This window comes from Lepidochelys olivacea (genome assembly GCF_965140295.1).
Source record: "Lepidochelys olivacea isolate rLepOli2 genome assembly, chromosome: 3".
Taxonomy (NCBI): Eukaryota; Metazoa; Chordata; order Testudines; family Cheloniidae; genus Lepidochelys; species Lepidochelys olivacea.
This window is the reverse complement of record NC_140413.1, coordinates 65,439,980-65,453,613: the sequence shown is the minus strand read 5'-3', so window position 1 is coordinate 65,453,613 and position 13,634 is coordinate 65,439,980. Positions and strand designations below refer to the sequence as shown.

The 13,634-nt window shown below is 41.0% G+C and overlaps 1 protein-coding gene across 2 annotated transcripts in view; it reads left to right on the top strand.

The window, feature by feature from the left end:
- Positions 1–13,634, top strand: part of ME1 (malic enzyme 1) — a 336,698-nt gene that overhangs the window by 42,256 nt on the left and 280,808 nt on the right. The window contains exon 2 of one of the 2 annotated variants that reach the window (XM_084622076.1): positions 11,062–11,195. The exons of the other annotated variant lie outside the window; for it this stretch is intronic. Within the exon in view, the coding sequence (XP_084478202.1) occupies positions 11,062–11,195 (134 nt within the window). The remainder of the gene's footprint in view (positions 1–11,061; positions 11,196–13,634) is intronic. 2 annotated transcript variants of the gene reach the window in all.

Below are 13,634 nucleotides of genomic sequence, written 5' to 3'. Positions count from 1 at the left end.
TCTGCAGGTCTTATATATGACATAATATAATGACACATAATATATATGTATTATGCAGCTTTTCTTTGAGGACGAGGACTGAGAGGTCAGATATGGAGTGATCATTTTATGAGAAGAGTTTGCCCACAGGCAATAGGGTGTTTTTGTCTTTTATCATTTTTCTGTGTGAATTCATTTCAATGCATAGTGATTGTCTGGTTTCACCCACATAGTTGTTATTGGGGCATTTAGTGCACTGGATGAGGTACACCATATGTTGTGATAGGACCCATGGATGTTGAAAGGTGTGTTGAAGGAGTATTGATCATTATAGCAGTGGCGAGATCTGCAAGCTTTGAATCTGTTGTTACAGCAGGGTCTAGTGCTGCTTTGAGTTGGTGTGTCCTGGTCTGTGGCGAGTTTTCTTCTGATGATGAGTTTGGAGAGGGCGGGGGGTTGTTTGAAGGCCAGAAGGAGGGTTTAGGAAAGATTTCTTTCAGGATGTGGTCCCCATCGAGTATGTCCCCACTGTTGTAAAAAATCACAGTATTGGGCTAATTCAGCTATTTGTGTGGGTGGGTGGTTAATTATCCGGTCCCATCCCAGAGCAGCGTGGGGAGGTGGTGGGCTGGTCCTGTCCCAGGGGAGGAGGGGGTCAGGCAGCAGGCCAGCAGGGGTGTTTCACCACTGGTACAACTGGCCAGCTGGCCCAACTTGGCCTGGTGATTGGAACAGGGCCAGGTTCACTTTATGCTCAGATTTGGCGTATTGCTGGCTTTTAGAAATTAAACCGAGACTAAACTGAATACATATATTCATAAAGCCAGCTGTGTTATTTTCCTGCTTCCTACCAGGAAAAGGTCATCTACTCGGGGGGGACATTAAAGGGACAACAGCTCCCTTGTCACCAGGCTGCGATATAAGCCCCATCTCTGTCAAGCTGGACAATGAGGACATTGGCCGTATATACTTAAGATACAACGATCTTCTTTCTAAAAACTGAATCTATAAAATGTGAGCCATAGAGCTAATTTCACCTGAATGACTGTTTGGCTTTTGCCCACATAGAACCTTCTGGAATCCCCTGATGGTGAAAAGTTGTGTAGGAGAGGCTGCATCCATAAAAAGAGGCTGCAAGCTTTCCTCCACTCGAGGGGCCATTACATGCCAATAAAGTCCAAAATGCTGGAGAGGAAGGGGCATCCAGGGAAATGTTGATTCTGTGTATCCCTATAGCAACCTGTGCTGCTGGCATTTTTATTTTATCTCAGAATTGAATTTTCTTCTATACTAGAGAAAAATCTTAGTCTTCTCTAGTTCTAAAAGAACCACCTTGAAATGGAACTTCAAAACTGTGAAAATGAGACTGATAACTGTGTCTATAACTATGGGAGCAGTTGCTGTATAAGACATGTAATTCAGACCTTTAGTTTAAACACACTCTCATTGACTTCAGTGGTGCAGAATTTTACCTCCTTTGTGTACATCATGGATGACGTTTTTAATTATTTTTCTTTTAAAAGTCAAGAGTTAACTTATTTCAAATTTATCATCATCATTAAACCTATTGTTGCAGACAGACATTTTTGGTGACTCTTTAGTGGAAGTTCTTCCAATTCACTGTGCACATTCAATTCAGTATCTTAAGAGCTATTTCTGAGCTCTGATTTCATCAGAAGGAAATTATGCAATCTTCCAATCACTTTCACTTTGCTGTAAAGATAATGGCAGCTCATTATTCTACCTTTGCAGTCTAAACCAACAACCAGTAATACGTGAACAGAATATATCAACTTAATTCACCTTTGACAGGAGATTTTTGGTAGCAGGGCCTCTTCGGCCCCTATTTGCACTTCGGACATCCCCATGACCTGTACTGAGACTATACAGAGCTGTGTGAGTGAACTGCCCTCAGTTCCTTCTCAACCGCTTGACAGCCTGAGACACAGAATCTAGCATGTATGCTCCAGCTTTGCTCTATCTTAGTCCTGAGTTCTTACTCCTAGTTCTAATTTAAGTTTAGTTTATTTAGTTCTCTTATTTATTTTATAATAATACCTCTTTTGTTAACTTCCAGTTTTCCATTTAATATCCCCTCCTACTCCCTTTCTGAGTGGGTTTTCTCAGGGTTATCATCAGTCTGGAGTGCCAGAATACCTGGCATTCAAGGGCTGCCTTACCTACCAGGAATCTGTCCGGTCAGCGACGGATATTTCCAGTGTCACGGTGACACCCACATTGCAGCAATGTGCAAGGTCCTGCTAATTTTTTAAAAAACAATCTTGAAAAAAACAGGCGATTAAACTTAGGCTTTTCATGGTGGAGTGCACTCTCCAACCAGCCATGGTCCAGGCTCAGATACATCCCTCTAGACATTGGCCTCTGTGTGAGCACAGTGCCCCATCAACCATCGTACTCCACTTGCCTAGGTTTTCATGGGATAAGAAAATGGAGGGTACCAGTAACGTTCCTAAGAAAAGAAGTTTCTGGGTCACCTCAGAGAGAGTTTACTTCAAAAAAGCCTCAATCACCATCAAGAATGACCACTTTTGAGACCCTGTGTCACAGGAAGGGTACTCCTGAGGTTCCAGGCTTCTCTGGTATTAGAGCTTGTTGGAGACCTTGAGCTCCTCAAAGACCCACAGCACCAAGCAGACCTCGGTACCGAAGTCATCTGCTATACCATGATCATTTCAGCGGAGACTCTAAACACTCTGCCTCTAGAAAGTTTGTAGCATAGACAGACTTTTCAATACCACCTCTAGTACCTAAACAGGTGATCCAGATTGCAACATCAGAACTTCTGCGGTAAATATATTTTGGTAACTGGTACTACTATCTAGACAACTACTCCTGAAATAATCAACTTCCTTGGTATCAGCACAGATTTACCTGGTAACGTAGGAGTTTAGATTGTCCAAAGACTTGGTATCTGATGAGTCAGAGTCTCCTGTATTGATAGGTACTGAATGGCTGTTAGTACCAAGATCTGCAGGGTCTCTGAGACTTTACCTTTGTCTGGTAGGCTCATTCTCCAGAACCATCAGCACAAGGTGAATAACCATCCTCACCTCCAATGTCTGCTCCTCCTCTGGACTGTGTTGAGGATTCCTATTCAGATTCTCAGATCTTTGTGCAGGGATCCCCTACATATTACTATGGCTCATCTCCCCTCACATCTTAACTGAGAAGGAAACCCCAAAGGAAAGAATGTCATGCCTCTCACTGGTACAAGCAGCATTGGATGCCTCCCTCTCTACCTCATAATCCACCCAATGACCATATTGGAACCCATGGGCAGCCTATTGTCAGCAATTTTCAAGAGCTCATAGCTGTTCCCATAGGGATCATAATGGAAGGTAGTCTACTTTTCCATTTCTCCCTCATCAGCCCCTACCACACGAGGAGTCTTTTGAAGAGCAAGAGCCTGGAGCAAACAAAAAGGTGACTCCACAAACTAATATATCCTTATCTTTTCCAGATGAGGCTATGATACCTCCTCTGCCTCCGTATACCAAGGATTTTAAACCGTTTCAGCAGCTGATAAAATGGATTGCTGACTCACTTCAGATTCCAGTGGAAGAGGTTCAAGAGTCACAATATCATTGTTAGCTATCGTCCACACAACAGTCTCTGCGTAGGAAAGATAGAAGTATGGCAAGAGACCACCATGGCTTAACCAGGAGATCTTCAATGATCTGAGACTCAAAAAAGAGTCCAACAAAAAGTGAAAACTAGGTCAAATTACCAAGGATGAATATAAACAAATATGTAGGGAGAAAAATAGAAAGGCCAAGGCACAAAATGAGATTAAACTAGCTAGAGTCAAAAAGGGTAAGAAGATAATATTCTACAAATACATTAGAAGAGGAAGACGAAGGAGAGGGTAGGTCTGTTAGTCAGTGGGGAAAAACAATAACAGAAAATGTGGAAATGACAGAAGTGCTAAATGACTTTTTGTTTCAGTTTTCACCAAAAAGGTTAGTAGCGATTGCACTGAAATAAATTGCTTAGTGAGTTTGTGGGGTCTCCATCATTGCAGATTTTTAAGAGAAGGTTGAACAAATACCTGTCAGGGGTGGTCTAGATAATACTTAGTCCTGCCATGAGTGCAGAGGACTGGACTAGATGACCTCTTGAGGTCCCTTCCAGTCCCACGATTCTCTGATGGATTAGCGTTATCAGAAATTGAGATTTTACTTGATTCTGCCAAAATTGTGTAGCAAGTTAATGCACCACATACATGTAAATGAACCAACAAAAAGTATGGTTCTCCAAGCAAAAATTTGAGTTTTTATTTTTTACACCATGAGCTGTAATCTAATCCCATTGTGCCTCTCTGGAACAGGAGAAAAAATGAGAAAGCACATAGACCTTCCTAGCTGAGGATTCTGTTACTGTCATTTACAACAGTGCTTCTCAAGCTATCTGATATGGGGGACCGGTAATTTTTTTTTCCATTGTGCGCGCAGACCGGCAACCGATGGCTCACGGACTGGCAGTGGTCCGTGGACCACCACTTTGAGTAGCACTGATTTACAAGAAGGCTCCTTTACACCAGTTTGGCAAGATTAAGGAGCCTTAATTGATTAAGAATGGGAACAATTAACTAACAATGGGAACATTAGCAGCCTGCCTGCTTAGTTGTTACATTTCTTCTCTGCCTCAGGGACAGAGCCTGCTTCACACAGCCCTATGCCTCCAAGTCCAGGCTGCAGCAACAGGGAATGAGGGGGACAGAGTGAGTCTCTCACTCATTTGCAGGCGTACAGCCTCACACCCTTAATATCTCTTCATGAATGCATGCATGCCCAGCCTCCTTCCTCCCCCCTGTGGTAATCTGCTCTCTGATGCCAGCTGCTCCTGGCAGATGCACCCAGGCTGCTGGGGAAGTGGCGTGTGTTCCCCACAGATTTCTTGGCTTCCCTATTTTTCTGTGGGGGCGCCAAAAAATCTGCGGGGAATTCCCCCAGGAGTAATTATTGATAAGAGAAGAAGATGTAAGGTACTGTAGTTGCACCCTCTGTTTATTGTCACACAAATGTTAGATTATGTTGTCTGAAATTCCCCTTACGCTGTAGTACTTGCAATACAGGATTGATATATAAAACTGTACGTGAGAAATGACATGTAATGATGCATGTATGTGTCAGGAATGATCTTGAGAGTCCTGCTTATTCTGTGGGAGGGGCAAGCAACTGTCATGAGAGATCAAGGAGATAATGTAGTATGAGAGCCAGTCTGGATCGGGACCACTCTCTGCTGGATGATCCATGAAACAGCACTGATAACCATGGAAAAAATTAGAGTTGGGAAAAGTTTAGAATGAAGAGTTGGTCAGAGTGCTAGGGAAGTGAAGCAGGGGTTCAACCACAAAAAATTAGCTCTAACCGTACTATATACATCATAAATATAGGAAATGGCACACATTTCTTACCTAGAAAAGTGATTTTTCTGATCCGTTAAGCCTTTTTATGTAATGTTTAAATGGATCTCTATCTCTTCATTTCTTATGCATCTATATGGTTTCTTAACAATCTAAGAGAGAAACGGAATGAAAAGTTCCATGATGTGAAATTCCCATATTCATGAAAACCTGTGCCAAAGAAAAGGAGGGTGTGTAGATTAAGCATGTGTAAAACCAGCCATACTGTACTCAGCTGTCCACATACTGTGGGTGGGTTTTATGTCTCTCTGTACTTGTGTCCAAAAGAAATTAACACTTACCACAAGAACTGTAACAATATATGGAAAGTGTGCTACCTCTGAGATAAAGCATTTTTTAAGAAGGCACTTTGCAACATGTGGTGTGAACTTTTCTATTTTTTAATGTTTTAAATGAAAGTATGCTTTCAAGTAAGAAGGCAAATCTTTCCTGTATTAATAGCAATTACAGTAATACTTTTGAATCTGCACATCTTTTCTTTTTCTTTTTTTAAACTGTGGCTAGTTTAATTTGGGCAAGAGGAGAAGGGATGAATGCAAGGAATAAGTGGTCTTCAAATGCATTGTGCCAACACAGATATTCCATCAACAGAACCATTTTTGATGCTGTGAAGTTCCACAGATTCCCACCTTTGGACTTTTCTGTTGAAAATGTATCATTTTTGAACCAATAAAAATAAATGGAAACTAAGGGCCAGAGAAGCTTTGGAACTTCAACGCCCATTGATTTCAGTAAGTCTGCTACAACGTTTACAGATTTCTGTGGGTGTTGAGGGCACTCAGCACCTCTAGCTTCAAGCCATAAGAGGCGCTGTGTACTTCTGTGCATGCAGAGAAACCCTGGATGAAATCCTGGCTCCATTGATGTCAATGGCAAAATTCCCATTGACTTTATAGGGGCCTAGATGTCTATTATTATATAAAGGAGGTACACAGATTGCGTCCCCACTTATTGAACAGATCTAGATCTCACAAGCGGTTAGCATTGCTATATTTTTTCTTGTTGTTCTTAAGTATAGTTTGAGTTAAGTATAACAAGGTGTATAATATTATTGGTTTCAGAGTAACAGCCGTGTTAGTCTGTATTCGCAAAAAGAAAAGGAGTACTTGTGGCACCTTAGAGACTAACCAATTTATGTTGGGTCATCCTTTAGGATAGGTTTACAACCTAAACCTATAGGTTTACAACCTAAAGGATGACCCAACACTCTCACAAATCTTGGGAGACAGACCAGTCCTTGCCTACAGACAGCCCCGCAACCTGAAGCAAATACTCACCAACAACCACATACCACACAACAGAACCACTAACCCAGGAACTTATCCTTGCAACAAAGCCCGTTGCCAATTGTGCCCACATATCTATTCAGGGGACACCATCACAAGGCCTAATAACATCAGCCACACTATCAGAGGCTCGTTCACCTGCACATCCACCAATGTGATATATGCCATCATGTGCCAGCAATGCCCCTCTGCCATGTACATTGGTCAAACTGGACAGTCTCTACGTAAAAGAATAAATGGACACAAATCAGATGTCAAGAATTATAACATTCATAAACCAGTCGGAGAACACTTCAATCTCTCTGGTCACGCAATCACAGACATGAAGGTCGCTATCTTAAAACAAAAAAACTTCAAATCCAGACTCCAGCGAGAAACTGCTGAATTGGAATTCATTTGCAAATTGGATACTATTAATTTAGGCTTAAATAGAGACTTGGAGTGGCTAAGTCATTATGCAGGGTAGCCTGTTTCCTCTTGTTTTTTCCTCCCCCCTCCCCCCCAGATGTTCTGGTTTAACTTGGATTTAAACTTGAAGAGTGGTCAGTTTGGATGAGCTATTACCAGCAGGAGAGTGAGTTTGTGTGTGTATGGGGGTGGGGGGGATGTGAGAAAACCTGGATTTGTGCAGGAAATAGCCCAACTTGATTGTCATGCACATTGTGTAAAGAGTTGTCACTTTGGATGGGCTATCACCAGCAGGAGAGTGAATTTGTGTGGGGGGGTGGAGGGTGAGAAAACCTGGATTTGTGCTGGAAATGGCCCACCTGATGATCACTTTAGATAAGCTATTACCAGCAGGACAGTGGGGTGGGAGGAGGTATTGGTTCATATTCTCTCTGTATATATAAAGTCTGCTGCAGTTTCCACGATATGCATCTGATGAAGTGAGCTGTAGCTCACGAAAGCTTATGCTCTAATAAATTGGTTAGTCTCTAAGGTGCCACAAGTACTCCTTTTCTTTTTATAATATTATTATTTTTCATGTAGTTAATATAAAAAGAATCATCAATGATCACTTTATCTTTTATACAGATGACTTTAATGGACTTAAATTTGTTTGGCATAAACAGAAATGCACAGGAGTAAAAGATGCCATATTCATGTAGCCAAGATAGAAATACATTATATTTTGTTATTTGGGGGAACAACATCAGCACACGTATCTGTTAGGCAGCCTGTGATGGGGTATACAAATTCCACAAGGGAGAAGAAGGGGTTAAGGAGCAGCTCTGGGCACAGATGGCCCTGATCTGCTGCACCTGCAAAGTCTGCACAAGCTGGAGTTGGAGCTTAAAAAGGGAAGTAGAACAGCTCAGAGGGAGGCAGTAAACCTGTGCTCTGAGTGCTTGGGAAGGAGTACCTCAGGAGCTCCTGCTGTCTGAGGCTTGGAGATACTGACCTGACCTGCAAAGTTGGGACTGGTGACTTCTGAAGGTCAGAGACAGTCATTTTGTGTTCAGTTGTTTATTTTTCCCTGCGGAAACAGGAGACACAGGTAGGAAGTTATCCAGGGAGGCAGCTATGTAGTACCTCAAGGTGCAGGTCTTAGCTTTCTACCATTGGATCCTGGATCAGAGTCTTGTGAAGAGGGTGGTCCTTCAAACCCCTAAGGAGCGACAATGACAGAATTCCATCCCTTGGCACGTAAGCTAATTGGGTAAGATCCTGAAGGTGCAAGGGTCCAGACTCTAAGATCTCAATGCAAGGGGGAAAGCCCTGAAGCCATTGCTGACTTGTGAAGATTTTTCACATCATTGGACTCTTCATGTATACCCCGAAAGGGGTGGCCTTGAATATGTGACCCTGCTGAAGGGCTGAGTTGCTAAAAAGGACAGACCTTCACACGGTGGATCATAGTGAGAAAGCGGACATCCCAGGAGGAAGACAACCTGCCACACCCTGGCCTGACCTCTAGGTAACACTGCCAGTGCCTTTCACACATCCATAAAACAGTACGTAAGAACAGCAATACTGAGTCAGAACAATAGTCCATCTAGACCAATATCCTGTCTCTGATAGTGGTCAATGCCAGATGCTTCAGGGGGAATGAACAGTACAGGGCAATTTTGAGTGATCCATCCCCTGTCGTCCTGTATGATCATCTGGCAGTTGGAGGTTTTGGGACACATGAAGCATGGGGTTGCCTCCCTGACCATCTTGGCTCTACCCTCCATGAACTTATCTAATTCTTTTTTAAACCCATTTGTACTTTTGGCCTTCACAACATCCCATGACAACGAGTTTCACAGGCTGTCTGCATTGGGTGAAGAAGTGTTTCCTTTTGTTTGTTTTAAATGCTGTCTCTTAATTTCATTGGGAGCCCCCTAGTTCCTGTGTTTATATGAAGATGTAAATAACATTTCCCTATTCTCTTTCTCTACACGATTCATGATTTTATAGACATCTATTATATCCCCATTTGGTCATCTCTTTTCTAAGATGGATAGTGCCAATCATTTTAATCTTTCCTCGTATGTAAGCTGTTCCGTATCCCAGTCATGTTTATTGCCCTTCTCTGCACTTTGTCCAATTCTAATATATCTTTTTTGAGAGGAGATGATCAGAACTGCATGCAGTATTCAAGGTATGGGCATAGCAGGATTTTACGTAATGGCATTATGATAGTTTCTGTCTTATTATCTATCCCTTTCATAATGTTTGTTAACGTTCAATTAGCTTTTTTGGCTGCTACTGCACCTTGAATGGATATTTTTAGGGAACTGTCGATGATGACTCCAATATCTTTCTTGAGTAGTAACAGCAAATTTAGACCCCAGCATTTTGTATGTATTGATGGGATTGTTTTTCCCAAAGTGCATTACTTTGCACGTATCAACATTGAATTTCATCTGCCATTTTGTCACCCTTTCACCCAGTGAATACTGTATGTTAAATTTGTCTAGTGGAAACAAAGTGTTTTTAGAAATTACTCCTGGTGGTCACATCATTATGTTGCCTGGAATCATCTGCTGTTGCACAAAAAGGCAATTCAAACCTTTTTCTGTTCTGACCATCAATTTGCCTGTGCAGACATAAATAAAATAATTATTGTAATCCAGAAGAGTGGATGCCTTGTGTGTCTGTCCTACAGGAGAAACAGCAGATCTGTTGCCCCATATGAATCCAGTCACAATTGAGGGAAAAAGAAAACATGGGTTTTGCAAAAATGTAACTTGTTAGAAAGACTTACACAGGTGGTCATGAAATACATTAGCAGTATTTTACATAGTTTTCAGGTTCTTGAGACAAATCATACAAACAAAAAGTAGGGAAAGAAGGCATACTGTAATGTATTATCACTTCTAGTATATAATTTCCATTGTGTACTGTTTGGGCAGAAATTCTTGGCAGACTAGAAAAGCACCTGTCTGCTCTTACTAAGTAAGATACTTAATGATATTCAGTGTTACTTAACAATTTGTTGCTATTGCAAAATTTTAACTTACTTACAATCAAAATAATAGAAATGCTTAAATGCAAACTGTACTGAAAGCCTGCTACTTAAAGAACATTATGGTCAAACTAATAGGAATCTTCATTTAATAGTCCGCATGCTCATCCAGTCTACACAGAATATATTAAATAATTTCATTTAATTTAAACTACTTTTCTGGATGCCCTTAAGAAATCCAGTGACCCTTTAAAATACTTTTTCATTTATTTTTAGTATAACTAAGTATTCAGTAGGATAAAAATAATGGATTTGATCCAAAGTCCATTGACGTCACTATGGGTATTTTTCCATTGACTTCAGTGGGCTTTGGGTCAGGTCCTATGTACATAAATTGATAGAGAAGCAGGTGTGTTGTATTGCAGCCACTGCATTGTTTATGTGAATTTTCAGCAGTTATTTTCATTAGAGATCTTGAAAGATTTCTAAATATTAGAAAACATAATTGTTTACACTAATAGACAAAATGAAAATATTCTCAAATCTTCATGTTAAATAAGAGTGTGTGGAGGAATTTGGGTTGTTCACTGCTCTACCTTTTGAGGTAACTGACAGCTGCTCAGTTATTTCTTAGAGGACTTACTAGGAAAAATATTTCAGTATTGGAAGACCATGACTTACTGATGCTGAGGTGGAGATGTTGTAATATTGTCATGTCATGATCTCTTGAACTTTTAAAAGTTTGGCACAAAGTTTGCATTGAGTTGAGTTAAAGCCTGGATAATAGAGTGATGATGCTTTCAAAATACCTATTATAAATAGATAGCATTGTGGTTTTTGTTGGTTTTTGGGGGAGGTTTCCCTTCAGTTAATGGGATATTTTGATAGTGAAAAATACATGCTCTTTTTCCATTGTAGAATTATCCTGACGGTAATGTCATACACTTCTTACACAGGGCATGGCTTTTACTTTGGAAGAGAGACAACAGTTGAATATTCATGGACTATTGCCTCCTTGCTTTCTCAGTCAAGATGTCCAGGTTTTAAGGATTCTTGTGAATTTTGAAAGACAAACATCTGACCTAGACAGGTAAAGTACTGCTAAAGAACCTTATCATTTTTCCCAAGTTGTTGTTCCGTTCTTTCACTTCTCTGTCACCTGTTTCAGGGGAAATGTTGCAGATGTTGATGAATAACCATGTTCTAATAAAAAGAAAAGGAGTACTTGTGGCACCTTAGAGACTAACCAATTTATTTGAGCATGAGCTTTCGTGAGCTACAGCTCACTTCATCGGATGCATACTGTGGAAACTGCAGCAGACATTATATACACACAGAGATCATGAAACTATACCTCCTCCCACCCCACTGTCCTGCTGGTAATAGCTTATCTAAAGTGATCATCAAGTTGGACCATTTCCAGCACAAATCCAGGTTTTCTCACCCTCCGCCCCCCCCCCCCCCCCACAACCTCACTCTCCTGCTGGTAATAGCCCATCCAAAGTGACAACTCTCTTCACAATGTGCATGATAATCAAGGTGGGCCATTTCCTGCACAAATCCAGGTTCTCACCCCTTCATCCCCCTCCAAAAACCACACACACAAACTCACTCTCCTGCTGGTAATAGCTCATCCAAAGTGACCACTTCCCCTACAATGTGCATGGTAATCAAGGTGGGCCATGTCCAGCACAAATCCAGGCTTTCTCACCCCCCCCTTTTTTTCCGGGGACACACATACACACACACAAACTCACTCTCCTGCTGGCAATAGCTCATCCAAACTGACCACTGTCCAAGTTTAAATCCAAGTTTAACCAGAACGTCTGGGGGGGGGTAAAATTTGTGTCCATTTATTCTTTTACGTAGAGACTGTCCAGTTTGACCAATGTAAATGGCAGAGGGGCATTGCTGGCACATGATGGCATATATCACATTGGTGGATGTGCAGGTGAACGAGCCTCTGATAGTGTGGCTGATGTTATTAGGCCCTGTGATGGTGTCTTCTGAATAGATATGTGGGCACAGTTGGCAACGGGCTTTGTTGCAAGGATAAGTTAACAGAACCACTAACCCAGGAACTTAGGAAAAAAGGGGGGGGGGTGAGAGAGCCTGGATTTGTGCTGGACATGGCCCACCTTGATTACCATGCACATTGTAGGGAGAGTGGTCACTTTGGATGAGCTATTACCAGCAGGAGAGTGAGTTTGTGTGTGTGTATGGGGGTGGGGGGGGTGAGAAAACCTGGATTTGTGCTGGAAATGGCCCACCTTGATTATCATGCACATTGTAGGGAAAGTGGTCACTTTGGATGAGCTATTACCAGCAGGATAGTGAGTTTGTGTGTGTGGTTTTTGGAGGGGGATGAAGGGGTGAGAGAACCTGGATTTGTGCAGGAAATGGCCCACCTTGATTATCATGCACATTGTGAAGAGAGTTGTCACTTTGGATGGGCTATTACCAGCAGGAGAGTGAGTTTGTGGGGGTGGGGGGGGCGGAGGGTGAGAAAACCTGGATTTGTGCTGGAAATGGTCCAACTTGATGATCACTTTAGATAAGCTATTACCAGCAGGACAGTGGGGTGGGAGGAGGTATTGTTTCATGATCTCTGTGTATATAATGTCTGCTGCAGTTTCCACAGTATGCATCCGATGAAGTGAGCTGTAGCTCACGAAAGCTCATGCTCAAATAAATTGGTTAGTCTCTAAGGTGCCACAAGTACTCCTTTTCTTTTTGCGAATACATACTAACACGGCTGTTACTCTGAAACATGTTCTAATATTATATTTATTCTGTTTTGTAACTGAAGACCTTAAAAAGCTTCTGATGCTTAAAGATGGATGAAAAACATTACATTAACAAGCAGCATACATTGTTACTAGAGCAGTTTTTATAAAAACAACTGATTACTAATATTCACTGCCTTTTTTCTCAACTGAAATAGTAATATTTAATTTTTTTACATCAAAATTATTTTCGCAATAACAAGCCAGGGAAGAAGTAGCAGGAACAAATGAACCTATCTGAATTAAAGTTCAGTTTTGAGGACAATGTTCCTAATGATAAAATATAACTAATGAGAAATATAGAAAATATTTAGTAAAATTGAATTGTTTTTAAAATGATTGTGTTATCAGTGACTCTTTAATTTTCACCATATTACCCATTTATATTTTATATACATAAAATCTGAGCTCACTATCAGTAGTAGTTTGGTAAATTATTTTGAGATCTTTAGATAGGGGGTGTTATGGATGTGCAAAGTATTAATATTTTAATCATTTAAATCTTGTTTGATCACATTTTAACTTAGTCACAATCTGTTTTTATGTTAAAATAAAATTTATTTTCTAAAGCCCAGTCCTGCAATATATTGTGCATGGAGGGAACCCTCTGCACGCACACAATAACCTGCCCACGAGAAAGATGTTGCAAGGTTGGGGTCTAGTTTGTACTACTGTACTTTCAGGTTTCTAATTAAAATGTAAAAAAGAAGACATTGGCTCATCACAGTGTTTCGAAAGTCACC